The sequence below is a fragment of the Pomacea canaliculata genome, linkage group LG7, assembly GCF_003073045.1.
Source record: "Pomacea canaliculata isolate SZHN2017 linkage group LG7, ASM307304v1, whole genome shotgun sequence".
Taxonomy (NCBI): domain Eukaryota; kingdom Metazoa; phylum Mollusca; class Gastropoda; order Architaenioglossa; family Ampullariidae; genus Pomacea; species Pomacea canaliculata.
The window spans coordinates 13,227,835-13,252,307 of NC_037596.1; the positions used below are offsets into that span (position 1 = coordinate 13,227,835).

The 24,473-nt window shown below is 38.2% G+C and overlaps 2 protein-coding genes across 7 annotated transcripts in view; both read right to left on the reverse strand.

Annotated features, from left to right (window-relative positions):
- LOC112569667 overlaps window positions 1–22,043 on the reverse strand; it is a 140,872-nt gene extending 118,829 nt beyond the window's left edge. The window contains exons 1-8 of one of the 4 annotated variants that reach the window (XR_003100499.1): window positions 21,018–22,043; window positions 19,866–20,243; window positions 19,358–19,642; window positions 18,980–19,035; window positions 13,563–17,795; window positions 12,360–12,728; window positions 11,853–12,134; window positions 10,249–11,524 (exon numbers count right to left, since the gene is read on the reverse strand). Coding sequence is in view for 1 of the 4 variants with exons in the window: in XM_025247538.1 (XP_025103323.1) it covers window positions 11,166–11,524; window positions 11,853–12,134; window positions 12,360–12,728; window positions 13,563–13,650 (1,098 nt within the window). In the remaining 3 variants the exon portion in view is untranslated. Of the gene's footprint in view, window positions 1–10,248; window positions 11,525–11,852; window positions 12,135–12,359; window positions 12,729–13,562; window positions 17,796–18,979; window positions 19,036–19,357; window positions 19,643–19,865; window positions 20,244–21,017 lie in introns of those variants that run through there. The other 3 variants (XR_003100500.1, XR_003100501.1, XM_025247538.1) reach the window with 3 other exon arrangements.
- On the reverse strand, window positions 1,794–9,690 carry LOC112569668. 3 transcript variants are annotated; one of them, XM_025247539.1, is made up of 6 exons: window positions 8,244–9,690; window positions 6,903–7,003; window positions 6,132–6,509; window positions 5,232–5,510; window positions 2,607–4,708; window positions 1,794–2,022 (listed from the first exon to the last, which is right to left on the reverse strand). In XM_025247539.1, exons 1-5 carry the CDS (start codon window positions 8,291–8,293, stop codon window positions 4,314–4,316), a joined length of 1,203 nt encoding a protein of 400 aa, XP_025103324.1. In that variant the 5' UTR covers window positions 8,294–9,690; the 3' UTR covers window positions 1,794–2,022; window positions 2,607–4,313. The 3 variants fall into 3 exon arrangements, with proteins under 3 accessions (XP_025103324.1, XP_025103325.1, XP_025103326.1); XM_025247540.1 differs by having other exon boundaries at window positions 2,582–4,708; XM_025247541.1 differs by lacking the exon at window positions 6,903–7,003 and having other exon boundaries at window positions 7,117–9,686.
- Window positions 22,044–24,473: the final 2,430 nt, after the last annotated feature.

The following is a 24,473-nucleotide window of genomic DNA, read 5'->3' on the forward strand; positions in this document are numbered from 1 at the left end:
TAGAACTTGTTTCTAATAAAAAAAAATGGTATCTGCTCTATTTTTTTTGTATTTTTGCGGTGAAGTGGCCCGCGACACGGCTGTCCGAAATGGATATGGCCCGCAGGCCGAAAAAGGTTGTGCATCCCTGCTCTAGATAAATATCTAGGCAAGTCATTGTACCTTACTATGTATGGCTTTCATTTCAACATTACCGAACAGTAGATCATATAAATAAAGTGTGAAGAAGTACACATAAAGTAGGATTACCATGACTTATATGCTTGTCTCGGTTTTGAAACTGCTTGAGGTCATTTATTTATGTGTGTTACTAAATTCGGCATTATTGTGTTTACTGGAAACATAATTCTTTCGAGCTATATATATCTGCATCCAAATTAGCTCCGAATGGCCTGATCAGCAAAAAAGACATGCTTATGTTGTTTCTTCTTTTCTCCGTTCTTTGAAATTTCCTTTGTGTGCTTTATTTTGCATCCTTAGATGAGATTGATGGTTTAGTGGTGGCTAAACAAACTTTGGAAGTTATTCGACTCTGCTGACCACTCTCTACCCCTTCATAGACTACACACCCTCGACGGCATTTCTGGACGACACACACTAGCATGGTTCAACTATCTCAATGGTATGACACAGACTGTCAGTCGACGGTCTAACATCTCCCCAGCTATTCTTTCCTGTAAGGGTTCTTCAAGGCTCAGTACTTGCCCCTGTTCTGTTTATTTATCCTCATGCACCCATTCTCACAAGGTTTCTCATCAATCACATGCTGATGACACGCAACTGTACTGCTCCACTCCACTAACTGAGTCTCACTTTAATACTAGCACAATAAAAGCCTGTATTAGCGATGTTAAGGTTTGGATGGTAACCAACAAACTTAAACTCAATTAAGATAAAAGGGAAGCCTCCTATGTTCGAGAAGAAAAAGTCAACCTTCTCAATTTTGTTTGCAAAATCACACTAAGGTGGGCGAAACAACATCACCTTTACATTGTCCGTCAGGAATATGGGATTCATTGTCACTGGAAGACCCTAGATAGACAAGTTGCAGTCATCTGTCAGTCTGTCTATTATGATAAACAAGTTACATTTGTCTGTCAGTCTGTGTACTATGAGCTACATCTGCAAACATCTTGTCTGTGTGTTTGTTTCTTTCTAGGCTGCCTGTGTGCTATGTTTTAATTTCTTGACTGGCTTCTGCCCTGACTATTTTTCTGAACTTGTCCCCCCTACATCCCATTCAGACAACTACGTTTTTCGTCTGATGACCATATATTAACAATTCTTACCATCATAGCAACAACAGACGGTGACAGGGTAGTTAGTTACTGTGCAGAAAGACAATGGATCTCTCTCCCCTTCGCTTTCTTCTTTCTTGAGCATTACTCCTAGCAACAGCCCATGCGATGATTCACCTTTTCAAATCCCCCTTTCCGTGTATTGCTACTTCCCTACGCATTGCTTTGTCTTAATTTACATATTTAAAGATATTGGTCCTAAATTAGGACATGCTGGCCCAGTATGTGCCTTCTGTCAGCACCATCTTGGCCGATTATACTTGCTGGATGTTAAATTTATATTGGATCAATTGGAAGAAAGTTGATGATTGAAGCAATCAACATTGGCCAGATAATGGTACATTATGCATTCATTCTGGCGCAATGTACATATACTTTCTTGATACACTCATATCCCACTATATTGGACCAATCTTGAAATATCCTAAATCTCTATGAATTTATAGAGCACACAAGCACTCACCCGCAAAGATATTATGCATAACGAAAACTAGGTAGAATATAAATTCGTTTACTTTTTGTAGCAGAGGGGAGAAAAATAAATGGAAATAATTTTAAGTCATGAGAATCAACAACAAGCATGAACTCCCAATCCAACTTCAAGAAGAGAACATCCTGGAAACAGATCGCTTCACGTATATGCGAAGCATTGTCAACAAGGAGGGTGGAGCAGATGATGGCATCAAAAGCGGCATCAACAAGGCCAGGCATGCTTTCAACATTTCTGTGAGACATCATTAGAAATATACATTACCATTAAGCAAAAACTTCAGTATTGGAACGATTTTTACAATATTAAGACCATAAAGAGAATAGTGTTACTTTTAACGGTTACTGAATTTTTACTTTTGTAAACCATTACTAACTGAATTCACTATAGCTAGAAAAATTAAATTTTTAAGACATCCAGTATTTTAATTGATTAAACTAGTTGAGCAAAGTTAGTAGGATGTAAACGAATTGCATTCTTCATTCAGAAAGAAGACCTTGTGACCTATAGGGATGCACAAAATCTGAACAACTAAACTAATTATCATTACTTTTGTGAGTTTATTATTTAAATAACTATAAGGAATATACACTCAAATTTGAATTACTTTAAGTCAATGCTAAAAAATTACTGATAATAATTTCGCTTCCAACTGATAACTGTTCAGGCTGACATTTTGCAGAAATGTTTGAACTGTTGCATGCAAGTTTACCTTACATTAGGCAAACCAGCAAGCTAGCTGAACTCGATTTTGTGAGATGAATTCTGGGAGTAATTCTGTAAAAAAAATTACACAGTTTTGGAGTAAGCTGACCCACCCGTGTACCGCCTGTACAGCTCGTCGGGCAGATGCGAGATGATGTGTCCCCGGTGGCGTCGGCCTTATGTTGCCATCAGAAGGACCTGTCCACTCTTTTATATTTGCAAGCCAATTCCTCTTCTGCTTGCCACAATGATGACTACCTTCCGCGTACCTCTTGAAATATGCTTTGTCAAGTTAAGAAACAATATATATGTATACACATTTTTAACCTAATATTATACGTGCAGATGGAACTTGTATTGTGCCAACCTTCTCTATACAGTTGGAGGGAAGAGGTTTTGTGCAACAGGGCTGTTCATGCAATTTAATACACGGCAATATAAAAAAAATCTTGTTCAACGCTGTGTCAACCTCTAGACATGATAAACTGTGTCTTGCGCCACTCATAACCGCAAAAACTAAACAAAATACTTTGAGTTCCTTCTAGTTTGTTCGCATACTGCAGTTACTTAAAATGAAGAGCTGTTGGACCTTCCCTTTGTCATCACAAGGTACACGTGGGCACATGTTCTGGGCACATATCAGTTTGCTTTACAGTTTGAGTAGCTCCTTCAGCTTCCTGTAGTAACAAAAATGCAATAACGCAAATTAAATGCATATATTTACTTATGATAACATTAAATTGAACTTGCAGACCATAAAACAAAAATGGGAGTGATAGATGGGCGTATGGTATGTGTGACATAAAAAGGAAAATCTCCCAAAGCTATAAAAAAAAGCAGATTTTTTATTAATTTCCCTTGCCCCAAATTACGGATGCGACTGGTGCACATTTTTTGCACGTTAAAATTTCAATGTACACAAAATATTATGACACATACTTTTAGTTATCTCAAGCATTTATACGTGCCCTTACCTTAATTTGTTCATTCCTTTAGTTTCTTCATATCCACCTTTCAAAAACATCTCAGTATTTTTTTAACTAGACTTCATCCTCGTTGACGTCGCTAAGTAGTAATGGATATATCCAGCAAGTGACAGGTAATGGGGACAATTATCAAAACAACAGTGTAGGTGACAAATCACATTACCTAATAAACTTAGCATTGGGTACACGAAAACCGACAGCAATCCACCCTTTTATAAACCAAGTTCTACGCTTGACTGGATCTTAGTTTTTCACTTCTGAGTTTTCTCGATATATTTATTCCGTTATGTGCTTTTTAAATCCCGTCCAATGATGATTTGTTCAAGAATTCATACCTCATGGTAAGTATATGTTAAACAGCTAAAAACAAGATCGTGAGATGTGGATTTATACTTTTGTATTTTTGATTGCAATTAAGAGTGCTTTGGCTTGGTTAAGTTGGCTTTTTGTTAAATATCGTTCAGATATCAAATATGCTTCTGGTATTTGTATGCTCTGCAGTAAAAAAAAAATTAATTTTTACTACGAGACTGGCGATGGGAATTTTTTCTAATAACTGCGCAAAGCTCAGTGCAAGATACTATTTACCCAAAACTGAGTAACTACACCCCTTCTTTTCCCGAGAAGCAAAAACACCGTCACCATGCACTGAAAGAGATCCAAAATGTGAAGCCACATACAAACATAAGACATATTGTCGTATTTCTCTCATCGGCTGAAACTCTCAAAACTTAAAAGTATCAACATCAATATTGACCTCTTGGTTGTTGATCTTATATTACAATTTATTTTGACAAAACAAAAGTAAATACTGATGTATGTACTCTGTATGCTCTAATTGTCGTTTACTTCTAGATCGCTTCTAAAAAAAATTATTTGTATTTGTTCACTTGACGAAAATGTTTTTCGTTTACTATTTTTTATTAATGTTTGATACTTACTATCCATGACACTAAATGCTGTGCTGGAAGAACCTTCTTCATTACGAAGAGTCAATGTCCAGTTTCCATGGAAGATGCTGATTTCCTTTGTGAGGCTAACCCATAGGATGAGGTCAGGTGGTTGGCCTTTAAGGACACAATTCACCTCCGTTGTGGTGTTATCTTTTAAAGACATCGGTGTTAATAAACATCCAGTGACCTTTGTCGTGTAAGCCTTTACACGAAACATTGACTCACCTAAAGTAAGACTAACAATTTTTGTAGACTTTTCATCAAACTGTGGAGGGCCTGCGACAATAAAATATATGTTTCCTTGATGAGTAAAAGTATTTCAGCTTTGTAATCCACAAGGCTCAGAATTTAAATGACATAATAGTTTTATATATATATATTTATAAAGGGTCAAACGCATATAGCATTTATAGTTATCAACGACTTTAGTTTTAGTTTAGAAATACAATCAAAGTTTATTAGAAACTAAATTTTTTCCCACATGATTCTGTGAATAATGCTTTGCCTAGACTCCTACAATTCATGAACCCCGTAAGGATAAAGAAAGAAAGAGAGAGAGAGAGAGGAAGAGAGAGACCTGAGTGGAATATGTGTTTTATAAAATAAAATTCAGTATTTTCTTATTCTGGTAATTATGTTTTGCTTGGTAGCTTTCGTAGAAAAGTTAATAATCATTTTCTTTTTCTCTTATACATCTTTAGGAAAGTCTGAAATCTTGAATACTCTCATTGTTAATGAATAAGGAACAAGTTCTCATTAATATACAGCAAAACAACAACAGTTCAGTCAGTATACTTACACCTGACGAGGAATGTTACAGATTTATTTTGCAGGGTCCCGTTGCCTTCACATCTGACTACCGGCCAGTCATCTTCACACTGGGCAGTAAGAGAGTGGCTCAATATCCCTTCTTGTGAAGATTTCAGTTCAGTTCCATGTTTATCCAGCAGATAGAAGAAGGCTGGAGGATTCCCCTGCTTGAAAAAGCAGGAAACATTCACCTCCTTACCTTTGTCGACGACATAATCGTTATTAGCCTCTTGTCCTTCCACAGTCAGACTGGTGATAATAGGAGGATCTGAACACACACACACACATGTGGAATCATAGAATATTTGGGAGATTTAAAAATCCTTTTTGGGGGAGAAACTAAGCCCTTTTATCCTGTGATAGTCTAATAATGCCTCACTCGAATTATTTGTGTATTAGGTATTATCAGCAACAAACGTATACTTCTTTGGTGTAATTCATTAACACTACCACTGAGGAGTCCTTAATCAGCCTTCTGTAAATCTTAGCACTAATCGTGGGATCAAAGATCTCTTGACTATTTCATAACTTTCATTAGCTGCTACAGTAATCCTCTTAGCAAAAGTCACGAGCAGAAAATGTAATAAAATCTGCAATGAGGCAAACAACCTGAAATCCTAATAAGATCAAAAGAAAACTTCATAAAAAGAGTAGTAAAACTAATTATATACAACGAAGGACTTCTATAGTAATATAAAAAGTAATCCCAAGTTAAATCAGATTTGTGAAGTTTTAAAGAATCAGAACTCGATTTACATATAATAAAATTACTTTTCAGTTAATTTACTCGATTACTTCTATTAAAGGCACATTTCTAAGACCAATAACTATCATTAATTTATACAATTATAATATATCTGACATTTTCAAAATAATTATTCTTACTTACATAGCACCTCAACACGTATTATCCGTGTTATTTGAGGTATGTGTACTACCTCGGGGGAAAGCTTCATGACAGTGAGTGACCTCATGGCGACCTGAGAAATGTGAATATCTAAAGTCACTACAGAGCTGCTCAGGTTTCGTTGCTCCCCAAAGCAAATCACACCTGTCCTTTCACCGAACACCTTCCCAAAGCTACTGCTTCTTTTCTTTCTCCATTCGAAGATGCAACTAATTTCTTTCCTATTTTCATTACAAGCCTCGTAGATGTACGTAAACGAGTCTGAAGAAAGAGAGGTTGCTGTAAGGTTGATAGTATAACTGATATTTATAAATCCATTTTCCTGCCGGCGTAGGGTTTCATTAAAACTAGATTCTCCACCTGAAACAAAATGACATTTCTATTCCACTATTCAAGAAGAGCAAGAAGTTGTACAAAAACAAGAAATCTCCAGCAATACAAACATGGTGAATTTAATTTGACAGAATTTTGACAAAAGATCTTACAACATAGCAGGGGTAATTGTAAAAGGTCTGAACAATATGACCTTTATGAATAGTATTAGAATTTTAATCTTTACATTTAGAGTAGTCTATCTTAAATATTTTAAACAAGGTCTAGCGACTTATTTTACTATCTGCAGCTTTTACTTCTAAAATCTTCTATAACGTACTGAAGAAAACATTCATTTTGACAATTGTTAACTCTTTATCAGTAAAAATTTTAATAAAATTTCTTAAAAACACTATAAAAGTTTTTTTTACAAGTCCTTACAAGTCAAAAGAAGCACTCCTGTTGTCAGTGTAAGAAGAATCCATAGGATACAGCAAACTTTAATTAAGATGTTCATGTTCAGGAGTAGCTGATGTACACTTCTGTAAGTGGTATTGACACAGAAAGACCTTATATAGAAATGAGGACTTGTCTTCTCCGAAGAAGCATAAGTTTCAATTTCCTTTTATGGATTAATGTATATTAATAATATCACCTTTGTTGAAAACTAGTTCACACTCCATCTGCACCAATGAAGAGCTAACATAGCAATCCTCGTGTGCTTTATTTAAATAATTTTGTTTTAGCAAAACAAGAAGGCCTTATTCCAAAATAAACAATACTTGGGACATGTAGAATAAAGATGAAGAGGCTCTCTGTACTTCTGGAACTAATTGTTGTTCTAGGAAGGATGATTCTACAAGTATTATGGCGAGAAGACAAATTATCATTTTAATAGTACCATTATAGCAATGATTAAACTGAAACTGTATTGTAAAGTCAAATGAAATGATCATTTATAATATACTCTCTTACAAAGACTAGTAGGAAGTAAGCAGCCGTTCTTGAGTACAAACCCCATTGTTAGTAATCCTTATTAATAAGAAATTTCCCTGTTCATCAATTATTAGAATGATGTTCTTTGTCAGAAGGTTGACTCAGTTTAATTGTTTGGAGTTAAGTTAACTGGTAATCTCGACTTGTTTCTTTCTCTGGTTTTATTAAGTAGATAACACAGTCTCTTCTCCTGCTCTGAAGACTAATTATACGGTTTAATGGAATAGTACTATGCTCTGCGTCACAGGGCTGTCTAATTTTTGCGGTCAATTGATTTGTAACAATACAAGTAACAAGAAAATCCCTGTGTTCCTTATTTCTTAGAACATGGCATTGACTGAGGAAGCTTATTGGCTTTGAGGAAGTAACAACATGTCCTTGTACAACTATTGACTGGCAATTAGGGCGGATGTTGGGTTGCTTATGTTCATTCCTGTCGTTTTTACACCACGTCTTCCAGACGTTTACTCTTTGTTTTACCTTACTTGCCTTTTGTTTGACAGATTTACATACTTTTCAATATGTTTGTCTATTATGATTAAAGGTTTATAAAAACACGGAGATATTTAGCTCTGCATCTCTCTCATCTCATTGAACTAATTAATCCAGGGTGTCCTGTCATTTGTTTTTATATTTTCCTTCAAATAGTCTCCAATTTCTGTGTGTTATAATTATGTGTAGATAACTCTTCCTTCTCCTCCTCCTCCTCATCATCATCATCATCATCATCATCATCATCACCATCACCATCACCATCACCATCATCCATACCTTGACTGATACTACCTGATCACCAGATAAGCTTCAAAGCCAGTTGAACTGTCCCGCCGGTCCATGTCGTCGAAGGGACCTGACCAGACTCAGCATCTCGCAAGAGACACCATAGACGGTCTTGGGAGGTGTTTGCAGGTCAGTCATGGAGGACCATCCTTCACGTCCGCCATCCAGTTCTTCCTCTGTTTACCTTGGCTATGACTTCCTTCCACAGAGCCCTGGATGATGATTTTAGGTAAAGTGAGGCGTTGGACGACTTGTCTGAACAAGAACAGTTTACCCAAAGGCATGTGAACACTAAACAATGCAGATAACTTTGATAACTGTGGTCAAAGGGAGATAATCATGGGCTCGACCCGCAACATCAACTTTTAATTCAATGTACAAACTGTTCTCATATTTATATATTTTTTGGTACCATGTTTGATGTTTTTGAATTTCTAAGCATCGACATTAGCTAAAAGGTATTTTAGTTGCATCTTGCCTCATTTAAGCAGGGTGGGTTTGTCTTTTTTCACATTGTATATTGCAGTGAAACATAAAATATGGAATTGCTGAATTTCTTGTCTAGTCGCTGCTTTTCTGTTTGCTTCTCTCTCTCCCCTTCTCCTTTCCAGTGCTTCATCACTTTATTTCGTTTATTTCAGAGATGACTCCTGTAGTTATAGTGTGCACTTGCTTTAGTTTCAGCTCAGAATCAACTAAAGCACTACATTGACTTGTTTTTCTGACCATTCAACCTCCCTAGCTTACACTACTCACAGCCAGGCCTCAAGAAAACAAGCGCTTCTGTACATGGAGATGAAATGAGAGGTTTATACAGAGCAGGGGGGTGATAACGAGAGGAAACAAATTTGTCACAAACACAGGAAACAGCTGAAGTCCCGAGCACATCTCATCTTTCCGGCTCTGACAGCTTAGATACTATCTAGTCTTTAAGAGAGAGATAGACATTGTGACTAAGCGTTCAAACACGCGACTAGCTTGCGTGCACTTGGCGCACCTCTCTTCTAACTCTGCATTTTATTTTCTAGTTCATTTCTGTTGTTTTTAACATAATGGTCAGGTTAAAGGGACTTCACTGTAGACCTTCATAGCTTATAAAAGCTGGACTTCCATATCTCCCGGTCTGATAATATGGGGATGGGAGGGCACTTAAGGAAGGAAACTTTTAAGTGACCCACACTGTATAATTGTGCGTGGATGTATTAACACTTTGTTTTATTTGCATTTATATTTTACAGGTTATTTACCGTTTTATGCATATGTGTAATGTTTTAAGTCAACTGTTCTCACATGCTGTCTAAAACATCAGAGTCCTTACCTTTTTTGTGATTGTTGTGTTTTTGGTTACCTGTTTTCAACGATCCAATTCCCGCTGTAAAGATATTTGAAGAAACTTTCCTATTTAAAGTCAATACGGATATTTAACGGTATCCCAGTAGTAAACCGCCACTTACGTGAGACGGACGTTGACGAGAAGAATCCATTGCAGTCCGCAAACAAGTCATACAAGTGGATACGACGGCGAACAAAGACGTGACGACGTATTCACGACGTACAGGCATCTAATCCCATAATATTTACAGTTCCCAATAAATACACATATAAAATGATTATCATGTTTATTGGTAGCCATGCATGCATTACCAGACATCTTAGGGAAACATACGACAATTACATGCGTTAAAAGCATTTTTGAATGTTAGTAAATGCATAAACATCATGGCGTTCATAAACATTATCTTGGCTCGGCAGTCGTCAAAAATTGTTGTAATCTTTTTTTATCATCATCGTCGTCATCGTCATCGTCGTCAATGTTGTGTATCTTTTCATTAAGAGCGTAGTAGATGTAAAGTTAAGAAGGTTAAGGTATTAAAGAATATCGGTATGTGCCATCTTAATTAAATAATGACAGTCGGAACTGTCAATAGTATTAACTCTAACTCTAACTATTAACTCTAACTTGAAATTATTAACTACATCCAGTCTCGAGTAGTTCTCAAATCCTGTGACAGACTACACAAATGTTGCGGTGCGAGACTGAGAGAAAGTACATGCGTGTAGGGTGGCAGTGTGTAATATTGTATAATATTTTGTTATACAACTTCGTGATTTCGTTTTCCGTTGCACGAGGAGCAAAGGATGCTGCTTGTCTCCACTAATGTTCATATTATATACTAGCTTTGGTAGAAGCACTACGGATAGGAGCCTTCTGTTAAAATTTGCTGATGACTCTGGCTTGCTGTCTCTTTTGTATCATAGTGAACATGTTCACAGTGGAGCTCTTGTGGACTTTGTACAATGTGTGCTAAACGCGTCCTTGTCTTAAATACCTTAAAGGCTAAGGGAAATAGCGAAATCCTCTTTGACAGTACTAAACATGATGATGCTATTGAGGTAGGCGACTCTTACGAATATCTAGATACTATCTTTGATAACAATCTTCAATGGGACTTCAACACTGACATGATCCTCAGTAAGAACCAACAACGTCTGTACTTCGTATGGTCTTTCTCTGTCAGCTCTGTCATCCTCATTCGGTTCATTCAGATCTTTATCAGCTGTCAGCTGTGTCAGCTGTGTCAGCTGTGTCATCCTCACTCAGTTCTGTGAGCACTTCATTGAAAGTCTCATCCCTTTCTCTTTCATCTCTTGGTTCCACGGCCTCTCCCTCGGGAACAGGAACAGTCTTGTCTCCCTTCTTAATATCTTTCAAGATCACTAGAACCAGGCAGAGGGATTTGCCCGTCTTTGGTCATCAGCAAATTTTCAGGAATGCCTCCCGCCTCCTCTGTATTTCTGATTATGTGCTGGCATGTGAGCTCTCACACTTACTATTTTTGATCATCTAGTACGAGCATTATTTTGAGTTGCCTATGTGAATAAATAAAGTTGTATTCTTTTACGCACATGGTGTAGGAAACATTCGTATTAGTTTTTTACTAAAAGTAAGCATTGATCTAAACTGAATTGTAAATAGCAAGTGTGCTTACCTAGATCATAAGTGATCATCAGTGTCGTTGTAGCAGAACCAATTTCATTTCGAAGAATCAGCGACCAATTTCCTTGACTAATGTTGCTTTCCTTGTGAAGATGGACGGTCAGAAGAAGATCAGGTGGCTGACCACTTAGGATGCAGCTTACTCCCCTCGTGACATTGTTGTCTGAAGCCTCTGGTGTCAAGAGGCAGGCAGTGAGTGTTGTTGTGTGAGCTTTGACACGAAATGTTAGGACTTGAAATGTTTGTAGATTGACGATTTTTATGGGTTTTTCGACAAACCGAGGAGGACCTGCAAAGTTCCAAAACGCATAAAGGTTATTTGGGTTGTTTAGCTTGATGTTGGCGCATGTTACACACCAATGGATTGTTAGTAGAGACATACATAGCATATCTCTGTCTCTGTCTGTCTGTCTGTCTCTCTCTCTCACACACACACATAAGTGTACACACAAATGCATGAACACAAAAGCATAGGTGAGATTCAGTGGAGTAATTCTATTTCTTCACCAGTTTGCACATAAATTGTTTCTTATACCCCTGGTACCCATGCAAGTAAAACAAACCTTTATAGTAAGTGGGAGACAAATCACAGGACTAAAAGAAGTTTGAATACCTACACCTGACGAAGAACGTGACGGATCTGTTCTGTTTCGAGCCGCTTCCTTCACACCTGACTATCGGCCAGTCGTCTTCACACTGGGCAGTGAGTGAATAATTAAGGTATCTTTCATCACGACGAGATTTTAACACTTGTCCATATTTGTCAAGAAGTTTGAAAGTAGCGGGAGGGTTCCCTTTATCGAAGGAGCACGAAATGTAGACTTTCTGGCCATCATTAATGAAGTAAGGACTTGTAAAGTCTTCTCCACCAACGGTAAGACTTGTGACCTCCGGTGGGTCTGTGGAACAACACACACACACACAAATGAAGTAACATATCGAAAAGAGAGTTCTTCCAGCTGCCTTTGCTTTTTTTCATATATATATAATAACAAGGTTTGCGTGAATCGTTAGGCAGTATACCATTTGTGTCCTAAACCTAACAATTTTAACATCTTAAAGTTTCTTCACTTATAAAAAGTCATTAATGTTTAAAAAATTGTGGTAAATAAGCTCGTACTTACACAACACCTCAACACGTATCAGTCGGGTAGGTTTGGGTATCCCACCTCTGCCAGTGGAGAATATCATCGCACTCAGTGACCTGGTGACGACCTGAGAGATGTTGATGTCTAAAGCCACCACAGAGCTGCTCACGTGTCGTTGTTCACAGAAGCAGGTGACTCCTGTCTCTTCACTCAAGTTCTCGCTGATAAAGTCTCGTTTGTAAGCAAATATACATGGAGCTTTCACAGAGTTTCCTTCACAAACCTGATAGTCAGCGTAAAACGTGTCTGTAATATCAGGACTTGTCGTAACATTAATGGTGTAGTTGATATTGATAAAACCATTTTCTTCTTTACTCAGGCTTTCACTAAAGTTAGAAAACTCACCTGAAAAATAGGGGTTTCTTCATGAGTAGGTCAACACATGACAAGAATATCATCAACGAGGATAAATAAATCAAGAAGATTGCAGTGTCACACTATAATATCACAAATAATAATATTCGATAATATTCTTTTATGTCTTCAGATCAGATCGATCATGGGAAAAAAAATTTGTTTTCCATAAAGCACTAGTTTCTGAAACTTAAATAAAGTTGTCAAATATTAGTAACAGCAAGAGATTTCAGTCAAGATGACTAAATGACTAATGACTAAAAGGAAAATGCAGAGTTAGTACATGACTTTCAATGATTTCTCCTTGGTTCATCTGTCTACATTCAGCTGGGAGTTGACCTCCACTGATCTTGATTACTTTGTGTTCACAGAGTGCAGCCATGCATGTCTAGCACTTACAACCCTAATGTGTCTGTGGTGTGTAGACTAACAATATTACCTTCTAACTACTCCGGTGAGTAACAGTGGAACTCATTCGAAACAAGACACGAAATACACAAGTAAATATTTTTAGAAAGTATAGTTTTTGTATTCTGTACTAATTTCGAAAGAAAGATGGTTATTGTATGAAACGGAGATCTCATGTCTGGGAAGTAAGTCACGAAAAATTCAACAGTAAGATAGTCATCGTTCGTGTTAGGTTTTTCAATCATTTCGTATGTTCATATAATTTTATATGTTCCTATGTGCAGGCTTTGTGTTTAAAATTTGTTGAATACATCTGTAAAAATTAAAGAAATTAACTAATGACTGTTAATACAGTTAGTATTTAAACTTGAAAAAAATTAATCTTTAAAGAAGACTAGGTTGTTATTCACTCCTTACATGTCAAGAGAAAAACTCCTTTCGTCAGTGTGAGAAGTATCAAACACAGGGAACCAACTTTGGTAGACGTGTTCCTGATGAAGTACATGATGGGAGCCAGCCGCTGTACACCAGTGTCCACAAAATTTTAACAGGAATATAATCACAGGATTCCGACACCCGTATAAGCGACCTCTGAACTTTCAGTTTCCTTGTATAGTCTCTTTCAAAATAACCGCAGTCTGTCTGTATTTCCCATTGTGGTCATTGGCTCTTTTTCTTGAGTATAGGAAAATAAATTAGCCAGGTACGAAGTGTATATACATTTTTTTCAAGACACTAATTGGAAAATATTATTACAAAATATTGGAAAAGAAAGAGATGGCATCTCCTCTTTCTTTCTTTTCTTTGTTAGGTATTCTCTGATGGTTTACTATCCATGAAACCTATAGCTTAAATACATATTCTCCCAAATGCTGATGCAATCAGTTTCCCTTTTATTCATGGATACAATTTCTTTATAGTAATGGGCTTTTCTTAATGCAATAATTTTGAGCATTTTCATTATTTTTCCAAGCTTCATTACCAGTTCTGATTCTTTTAGATTCTTCAAGACTTATTGCACACAACATTACAGAAACTATATGTTTGCAGCTATAATAAGTAGGCTTTTCTCCCACAGAAAATGTTCTCACTTCGACTCACTTGAGGGAAATAACTCTGTCAGTCTTTGCGCTGTAACAAGAACTGTGGGTTGTGACGCTTGCTCACAAGAATAACTACATGTACGAAAGCATTGTTGTGAGGACAGAATGGTTTTAGTAGACGCACATCCGGAACAAACGCGACATGCTACAACTTTGTTGACATTCCCCATCTTTCTAATTATTGTGTTCTTATTCATATTTATACGAATGTACATGCGCAACAAACACGCCCGCTAACACTGCATACATAAACATATATAAATAAAGAGAGTTTGACACATTGCAATATTAACCACAATATGCATCTATCAATACAGAAATGTATAATGCGTGCAGGAACTGATGAAATAAGAAAAGAAAGTTTTGTGATTTCAAACCTGTAAGTCAATATTTGTACGTGCTTGATTTAATCTTTCAAATATTTTTGAGAACAGTGGCAACCTTGGTTTTTTTAAAGTATTATGTGTAATGTAAAAGTATGCTTACCTTTAAGACCTTATCTGAAACGCTCAGCGTTCTTGTCGTTAAAGTGTATACCCGGCAATAATCCTGGTGGCGGAGGAAACGGCTTGTGTTGTCTAAATGAGGCACGGCACGAGTCAGGTGGTTCACGTTTGTTGTGTTTTTTAATTTCTAAGCATCAACATTAGCCAAAAGGTTCAAAAAGTATTTTAGTTGCATCTTCCATCATTTAAGCAGGGTGGGTTTGTCTTTTTTTTTTACATTGTATATTGCAGTGAAGCTTAATATATGGAATTACTGAATTTGTCGATTTGTTGCTTTTCTGTCTGTCTGTCTGTCTGTCTGTCTGTCTGTCTGTCTGTCTGTCTGTCTGTCTGTCTGTCTGTCTGTCTGTCTGTCTGTCTGTCTGTCTGTCTGTCTGTCTGTCTGTCTGTCTGTCTGTCTGTCTGTCTGTCTGTCTGTCTGTCTGTCTGTCTGTCTGTCTGTCTGTCTGTCCTTCCTTTTCCCTTCCTGTGCTCCATCACTTTATGTCGTTTATTTCCCCATCTTACTCCTGTAGTTACAGAGTGCATTTGCTATATTTTCATCTCAGAATCAACTAAAACACTACAGATTGACTCTTTTCTTACCATTCAACCTCCCTAGCTTACATCACTCACAGTCAGGCTTCAAGAAAACAAGCGCTTCTTTACATGGAGATGAAATGAGAGGTTTATACAGAGCAGGGGGGTGATAAGGAGAGGATACAAATTTGTCAGCATCACAGGAAACAGCTGAAGTCCCGAGCACATCTCGTCTTACCGGGTCTGACAGCTTAGATATCTAGTCTTTGAGAAAGACAGACATTGTGATTGAGCATTCAAACACATTACTAGCTTGCGTGCACTTGGCGCACTTCTCTTCTTATTCTACATTTTATTTTCTAGTTCAGTTCTGTTGTTTTTAACATAATGGTCAGGGTAAAGGGACTGTGGAGCTTCATAGTTTATAAAAGCTGGATTTCCCTCCCATATCTCCCCGTCTGATAATATCGGGTGGGGTAGCCCACCTCCTAGAACATGTCGGTCTAGACGGGATACTTTTAAGTGGCCCACCCTCTATAATGGTGTGTGGATGTATCAACATGTTATTAACATTTTTTTACATTTTTATACCTATGTATAATGTTGTTCGTCAACTGCTCTCATATCCTGTGAAAAACATCTGTGTCCTTACTTTTTATGATTGTTCTGTTTTTGTTTATCTGTTTTCAACGATCCGTTTCCCGCTGTGAAGATAATTGAAGAAACTTTCCTATTTACACGCAATACGGATATTTACCGGTATCCAAGGAGTCAACCGTCACTTACGTGACACGGACGTTGACGAGAAAAACCGACTGCAGTCCGCAAACACGTAACGAGTCAGACAAGTGGATACGACGGCGAACAAGGATGTGACGACGTATTCACGACGTACAGGCATCTAATCCCATAATATTTACAGTTCCCAATAAATACACATATAAAATAAGTATCATGTTTATTGGTAGCCATGTATGCATCACCAGACATCTTAGGGAAACATACCACAATTACCTGCGTTAAAAACAGTCGCGAAAAGCATTTTTGAATGTCAGTAAATGCATAAACATCATGGCGGTCATAAAAATTATCTTGGCTCTGCAGTCGTCAAAATGTTCGTCATCATTGTTTTTTGGTTTTTTTTTTCATCATCATCATCGTCATCGTCGTCGGTGTTGTGTATCTTTTCGTTAAGAGCGTAGTAGATGTAAAGTTAAGAAGGTTAAGGTATGAAAGAATATCGGTATGTGCCATCTTAATTAAATAATGACAGTCGGAACTGTAAATAGTATTAACTCTAAATTGAAATTATTAACTACATCCAGTCTCGAGTAGTTCTCGTGTCCTTTGACAGACACAAACGTTGCTATGCGAGACTGACAGGAAGTACATGCGTGTAGGGTGGCAGTGTGCAATATTTTCTTATATTTTGTTATACAACTTAGTGATTTCGTTTTCTGTTGCACAGAGAGCAAAGGCTGCTGCTTGTCTCCACTAATGTTCATATTATATACTAGCTTTGGTAGAAACACTACGGATAGGAGCCTTCTGTTAAAATTTGCTGATGACTATGGCTTGCTGTCCCTTTTAAATCTTTGTGAACATGTTCACAGTGGAGCTCTTGTGGACTTTGTACAATGTGTGCTAAACGCGTCCTTGTCTTGAATATCTTAAAGACTGAGGAAAATAGCGAAATCCTCTTTGACAGTACTATCCATGATGATGCTATTGAGGTAGTCGACTCTTACGAATATCTAGGTACTATCTTTGATAACAATCTTCAATGGGACTTCAACACTGAGATGATCCTCAGTAAGAACCAACAACGTCTGTACTTCGTATGGAAACTCAGATCTTTATCAGCTCTGTCAGCTCTGTCATCCTCACTCGGTTCTGTCAGCACTTCATTGAAAGTCTCATTCCTTTCTCTTTCATCTCTTGGTTCCACGGCCTCTCCCTCGGGAACAGGAACAGTCTTGTCTCCCTTCTTAATATCTTTCAAGATCACTAGAACCAGGCAGAGGGATTTCCCCTCCTTTGGTCATCAGCAAATTTTCAGGAATGCCTCCCGCATCCTCTGTATTTCTGATTATGTGCTGGCATGTGAGCTCTCACACTTACTATTTTTGATCTTCTAGTACGAGCATTATTTTGAGTTGCTTATGTGAATAAATAAAGTTGTATTCTTTTACGCACATGGTGTAGTAAACATTCGTATTAGTTTTTTTTACTAAAAGTAAGCATTGATCTAAACTGAATTGTAAATAGCAAGTGTGCTTACCTGGATAATAAGTGATTATCAGTGTCGTTGTAGCAGAACCTACATCATTTCGAAGAATCAGCGACCAATTTCCTTGACTAATGTTGCTTTCCTTGTGAAGATGGACGGTCAGAAGGAGATCAGGTGGGTGGCCACTTAGGATGCAGCTTACTCCCCTCGTGACATTGTTGTCTAAAGCCTCTGGTGTTAAGAGGCAGGCAGTGAGTGTTGTTGTGTGAGCTTTGACACGAAATGTTAGGACAGCGGTTCTCAACCTTTTACATGTGGCGACCCCCCTGACGAACACCGGTACGTCCGCGACCCCCCTTAGCCGGCTAGGTCGGTGGAAGAGCGGGGGGGGGGGGGGTGGCAGCTTTAGCTAACCTCGAACGCCGCGTCGAGGAAATCAATGCAATTCAACAACGGAAGAGCAAAGTTCGTATCTGCAAGAAGTATAACTGTTAATGAAATTTTACTAAAGCTAATAAATATTATTTTATTGGACACTCTCTTTGATTAATGAGAAGGTTGAGCCTGCTTGCTGTTGCATAGAGAAGCGAACCTGTGTGCGATGTTCGTACCCACTGCTATTCGCAGCTCAGCCTCTGCGTCCACACGATTTCTGTATTTCGACTTCAGTGCTGCCAATGCTGAAAATCCTTGCTCACACATATAAGAAGTTGAAAATGGCAGCAGAACTTTCATTGCTTTCTCAGAAAGGAGAGGATATTCACCGTTGATGCTAATCCAGAATTATGGCACTGGTGTTGTTTGGAAGACCATTTTCAGGGATTGGTCACTCGAAAGGTCGATGAGCTGCTCTTCTTCTTGCGTGGACAACCCGCTTGTGCTAGGATCAGCCAGAAATGGATTACGAATCCAATCGTATTTAGTCACATCAATTTCAGCGAAATAATGCTGAAACCTTTCTTGCAGTCCGTTTAGATGGGCAATAATTACATTCTTCACCTGATCAAGATTCAAGTTGTCAGCCTTGCACTTACACAAGCACGGAAACATATCAAAAATATTTTCTTGGCGTATCTTTTGCGTCCACAACGAAATTTTTCGGACGAAAGCATTCATCTTGTCAGTTGTTTGTAATATGGTGGTGTAATATAGGGGAGTCAGCGATGAGAGATTGGGGGAGAAAGAGGGCAAAAGGCGAGAGGAGGGAGATTGGAGGCTTAATTGTTGAGAGGGAGATTGTGTTTTGAGTTTTGGAAGTGAGAAGTCACTGCATGCCGAGACAGTGTACTTGAATAGGAAGAAGAGATTTGGAGTTTGAGCCCCCGCACCACTCGGTTACACAATGTAAACTAATTCCACTAATACCAGTATAAGAAACTTTTTTAAAAAAATGACCACCTTCGCGACCCCCTTGTAGGCACGTCGCGACCCCCCAGGGGGTCGCGACCCACAGGTTGAGAACCGCTGTGTTAGGACTTGAAATGTTTGTAGATTAACAATTTTTATGGAGTTTTCGACAAACTGAGGAGGACCTGCGAAATTAAAAAACGCATAAAGGTTATTATTCAAATAACCTTTTGGATAAGTACTACTTAGTATGCTGAAGTAACACTTCATGTTACACATCGTTTGGATGAGGGCAGAGACAGACATAGCGCATCTCACACACACACGTAAGTGTACACACAAATGCATGAACACAAAAGCATAGATGAGATTCAGTGAAGTAATTCTGTTTCTTCACCAGTTTGCACATAATCTAGCTTTTATACCCCTTGGATCCATGCAAGTAAAACAAACCCTTATAGTTAGTTGGAGACAAACGACATGACAACAGTAAATTTGAATGCCTACACCTGACGAAGAACGGGACGGATCTGTTCTGCTTCGAGCCGCTTCCTTCACACCTGACTATCGGCCAGTAGTCTTCACACTGGGCAGTGAGGGAATGATTGAGGTATGTTTCATCACTATCAACAGATTTTAACTCGTGTCCATGTTTATCAAGAAGCTTGAAAGTAGCGGGAGGGTTTCCTTTATCGAAGAAGCAGTAAATGTTGACTTTTTGGCCCTCGTTAATGAAGTAAGGACTTGTAAAGTCTTCTCCACCTACGGTAAGACTTGTGACCTTTGGTGGGTCTGTGGAACCACACACACACATAAATGAAGTAACATATCGAAAAGAGAGTTCTTCCATCTGCCTTTGCTTGTTTTCATATATATAATAACAAGGTTTGCGTGAATCGTTTAGCAGTGTAACATTTCTGTCCTAAACATAACAATTTTAACATCTTAACGTTTCTTTACTTCTAAAAAGTCATTAGTGTTTAAAAAAAATAGCGGTCAATAAGTCCATACTTACACAACACCTCAACACGTATCAGTCGGGTAGGTTTGGGTAGCCCACCTCTGCCAGTCAAGAGGATCATCGCACTCAGTGACCTGGTGACGACCTGAGAGATGTAGATGTCTAAAGCCACCATAGAGCTGCTCACGTGTCGTTGTTCCCAGTAGCAGGTGACTCCTGTCATCCCACTCAAGTCCGTCTTAAACTCGGTGTTAAAGTCTTTGTCATAAACAAATCTACATGTAGTTCTCAAAGCGTTTCCTTCACAAACATCATAATCAGCGTTAAAGGTGTCTGTAACATCAGGACTTGTCGTAACATTAATGGTGTAGTTGATATTGATAGAACTATTTACTTCTTTAATCAGGCTTTCAGTAAAGCTAGAAAACCCACCTGAAAAATAAGGGTTTATTCATGAGTAGGTCAAGACATGAGAAGAATGTCATCCACGAGACAAAATATATCAAGAAGTGTACAGTGTCACACTAGTCTAGCTAATGTTCTTCGATGTCTTCAGATCAGATCGATCATGGGAAACAATTTCCATAAAGCGCTAGTTTCTAAAACTCAAATAAAAGTTTTAAAACATTAGTAACAGAAAGAGATTTCAATCAAGATGACTAAATGACTAATGACTAAAATGAAGTTGACCTCCACTGATCTCGAAGCTTTGTGTTCCCAGAGTGCAGCCATGCATGTCTAGCTCTTACAACCCTAATGTAAGTGTCTGTGGTCTGTAGACTAACAATATTTCCTTCTAACTACTCCAGTAACAGTGGAACTCATTCCACACAAGACAGAAAATACACAAGAAAATATTTTCGTTGTGTGTCTTTTAGTAAGTATAGTTTTTGCATTCTTATACTAATTTCGAAAGAAAGAATGTAACTGTATGGAACGGAGAGCTCATGTCTTGGAAGAAGGTTTCGAAAAATTCGAAACTCGTAACATAATCATCCTTCCTGTTAGGATTTTCAATCATTTCCCATATTTATATCATATTAAATAAATAATTTGTAAGCTTATATGTTCCTATATACAGGCTTTGCTTTCAACATCTGTGGAATATTTCTGTAGAAATTAAAGACATTAACTAATGATCATTAACATATTTAGTATTTAAACTTGATCTTTAAAGAAGACTAGGCTGTTGTATTCACTACTTACATGTCAAGAGAAAAACTCCTTTTGTCAGTGTGAGAAGTATCAAACACAGGGAACCAACTTTGGTAGACATGTTCATGATGAAGTACATGATGGGAGCCAGCCTCTATACACCAGTGTCCACAAAATTTTAACAGGAAGATGATCACAGGATTCCGACACCCGTATAAGCGACCTCTGAACTTTCAGTTTCCTTGTATAGTCTCTTTCAAAATAACCGCAGTCTGATCTGTATTTCCCATTATTGTCATTAGCTGTTTTCTTGAGTATAGGAAAATAAATTAGCCAGGTACGAAGTGTATGTACCTTCATTTTTTTCAAGCCAATAATTGGAAAATAATATTACAAAATTTTGGAAAAGAAAAAGATGGCGTCCCCTCTTTCTTTCTTGTCTTCGTCAGTTATTCTCTGTTTTGGTTTGCTATCTATAAAACCTATAGTTTAAATACATATTCTCCCAAATGCTGATGCAATGAGTTTCCCTTTTATTCATGGATACAATTTCTTTATAGTAATGGGCTTTTCTTAATCTAATAATTTTGAGCATTTTCATTATTTTTCCAAGCTTCATTACCAGTTCTGATTCTTTTAGATTCTCCAAGACATATTGCAAACAACATTACAGAAACTATATGTTTGCAGCTATAATAAGTAGGCTTTTCTCCCACAGAAAATGTTCTCACTTCGACTCCCTAAAGGGAAATAACTCTGTCAGTCTTTGCGCTGTAACAAGAACTGTGGGTTGTGGCGCTTGCTCACAAGAATCACTATATGTACGAAAGCATTGTTGTGAGGACAGAATGGTTTTAGTAGACGTACATCCGTAACAAACACGACATGCTACAATATTGTTGACATTCCCCATCTTTCTAATTATTGTCTTATTATCCATATTTATACAAATGTACACATGCGCAACAAACACGCCCGCTAACACTGCATACATAAACATATATAAATAAAGAGAGTTTGACACATTGCAATATTAACCACAATATGCATCTATCAATACAGAAATGTATAATGCGTGCAGGAGCTGATGAAAAAAGAAAAGAAAGTTTTGTGATTTCAAACCTGTAAGTCAATATTTGTACGTGCTTGATTTAATCTTTCAAATATTCTTGAGAACAGTGACAACCTTGGTTTTTTTAAAGTATTATGTGTAATGTAAAAGTATGCTTACCTTTAAGACCTTATCTGAAACGCTCAGCGTTCTTGTCGTTAAAGTGTATACCCGGCAATAATCCGGGTGGCGGAGGAAACGGCTTGTGTTGTCTAAATGAGGCACGGCACGAGTCAGGTGGTTCACGTTTGTACCACGTTTGTTGTGTTTTTTAATTTCTAAGCATCAACATTAGCCAAAAGGTTCAAAAGGTATTTTAGTTGCATCTTCCATCATTTAAGCAGGGTGGGTTTGTCTTTTTTTTTAATTGTATATTGAAGTGAAGCTTAATATATGGAATTAGTGAATTTGTCAATTTATTGCTTGTCTGTCTGTCTGTCTGTCTGTCTGTCTGTCTGTCTGTCTGTCTGTCTGTCTGTCTGTCTGTCTGTCTGTCTGTCTGTCTGTCTGTCTGTCCTTTTCCCTTCCTGTGCCCGATCACTTTATGTCGTTTATTTCCCCATCTTACTCCTGTAGCTACAGAGTGCATTTGCTATATTTTCATCTCAGAATCAACTAAAGCCCTACACATTGACTCTTTTCTGACAATTCAACCTCCCTAGCTTACATCACTCACAGCCAGGCTTCCAGAAAACAAGCGCTTCTTTACATGGAGATGAAATGAGAGATTTATACAGAGAAGGGCGTGATAACGAGAGGAAACGAAATTATCAGCATCACAGGAAACAGCTGAAGTCCCGAGCACATCTCGTCTTACCGGGTCTGACAGCTTAGCTACCATCTAGTCTTTGAGAGAAAGACATTGTGATTGAGCATTCAAACACCCGACTTGCTTGCATGCACTTGGCGCACTTCTCTTCTTACTCTACATTTTATTTTCTAGTTCAGTTCTGTTGTTTTTAACATAATGGTCAGGGTAAAGGGACTTGACAGTAGAGCTTCATAGTTTATAAAAGCTGGATTTCCCTCCCATATCTCCCGGTCTGATAATATCGGGTGGGGTAGCCCACCTCCTAGAACATGTCGGTCTAGACGGGATACTTTTAAGTGGCCCACCCTCTATAATGATGTGTGGATGTATCAACATGTTATTAACATTTTTTACAGTTTTATACCTATGTATAATGTTGTTCGTCAACTGTTCTCATATCCTGTCAAAAACATCTGAATCCTTACCTTTTTATGATTGTTCTGTTTTTGTTCATCTGTTTTCAACGATCCGTTTCCCGCTGTGAAGATAATTGAAGAAACTTTCCTTTTTAAAGTCAGTACGGATATTTACCGGTATCCGAGGAGTCAACCGTTCCTTACGTAACACGGACGTGGACGAGAAAAACCGACTGCAGTCCGCAAACATGTAACGAGTCATACAAGTGGCTACGACGGCGAACAAGGACGTGACGACGTATTCACGAAGTACGGGCATCTAATCCCATAATATTTACAATTCCAATAAATACATATGTAAAATAATTATCATGTTTATTGGTAGCCATGTATGCATCACCAGACATCTTAGGGAAATATCCGACAATTACCTGCGTTAAAAACAGTCGCGAAAAGCATTTGTGAATGTCAGTAAATGCATAAACATCATGGCGGTCATAAAAATTATCTTGGCTCTGCAGTCGTCAAAATGTTCGTCATCATTGTTGTAATCTTTTTTCATCATCGTCATCGTCATCGTCGTCGATCAGGGCCGTGCTTAGGGGCAGGCGGACGAGGCATCTGCCTAGGGCCCCGCGCTTCAAGGGGCCCCGCGCTTTTGATTGATATGTAACTAGCATATGGAAGTGTAGTCAGCCGTATCACATTCTCGCTGGACGCGCTTGGAGACAGAAGGCTGCTGGACACCGAGGATTTATGGCGCATGAACGTTCGTGCATTGAGCTATTGCTGGATTTATGTGCCACTAGGGGGGTGGGGGAGGGGGCAAGTTGGAACTGAGTGAAGAGGTAGGTATAAGGTATGTTACTGAGGTGTGGCCAGTCTGTGAATTGAGCGGATTGGGCCCCACCCCTGGCTTTGCAGCCTGTAAGCGAGAGGTCGAGTGCTTTATTTCCTAGTTACTGAAACTTTCTTTTCCCGTTTCTCCACCACCAAAAAAAAAAAAAAAAAAAAAGAAAGAAATAACTACTACGTTAGTCTAACTGAGCTAGAGAAGGTGTCGGCATGCTGGGTGGATTGTAGGGTAGGAAAGTTAATGCCACTGGACTCCGAGTCTCCGACTACTGCAACTAAAGAGAGGGACAATCGGACGACCACCGGACCGTCCGGACGACTACCGACGATGTAATAACACATCGGCCGGCAGGTCATTATCTTTCCTTTCAGTC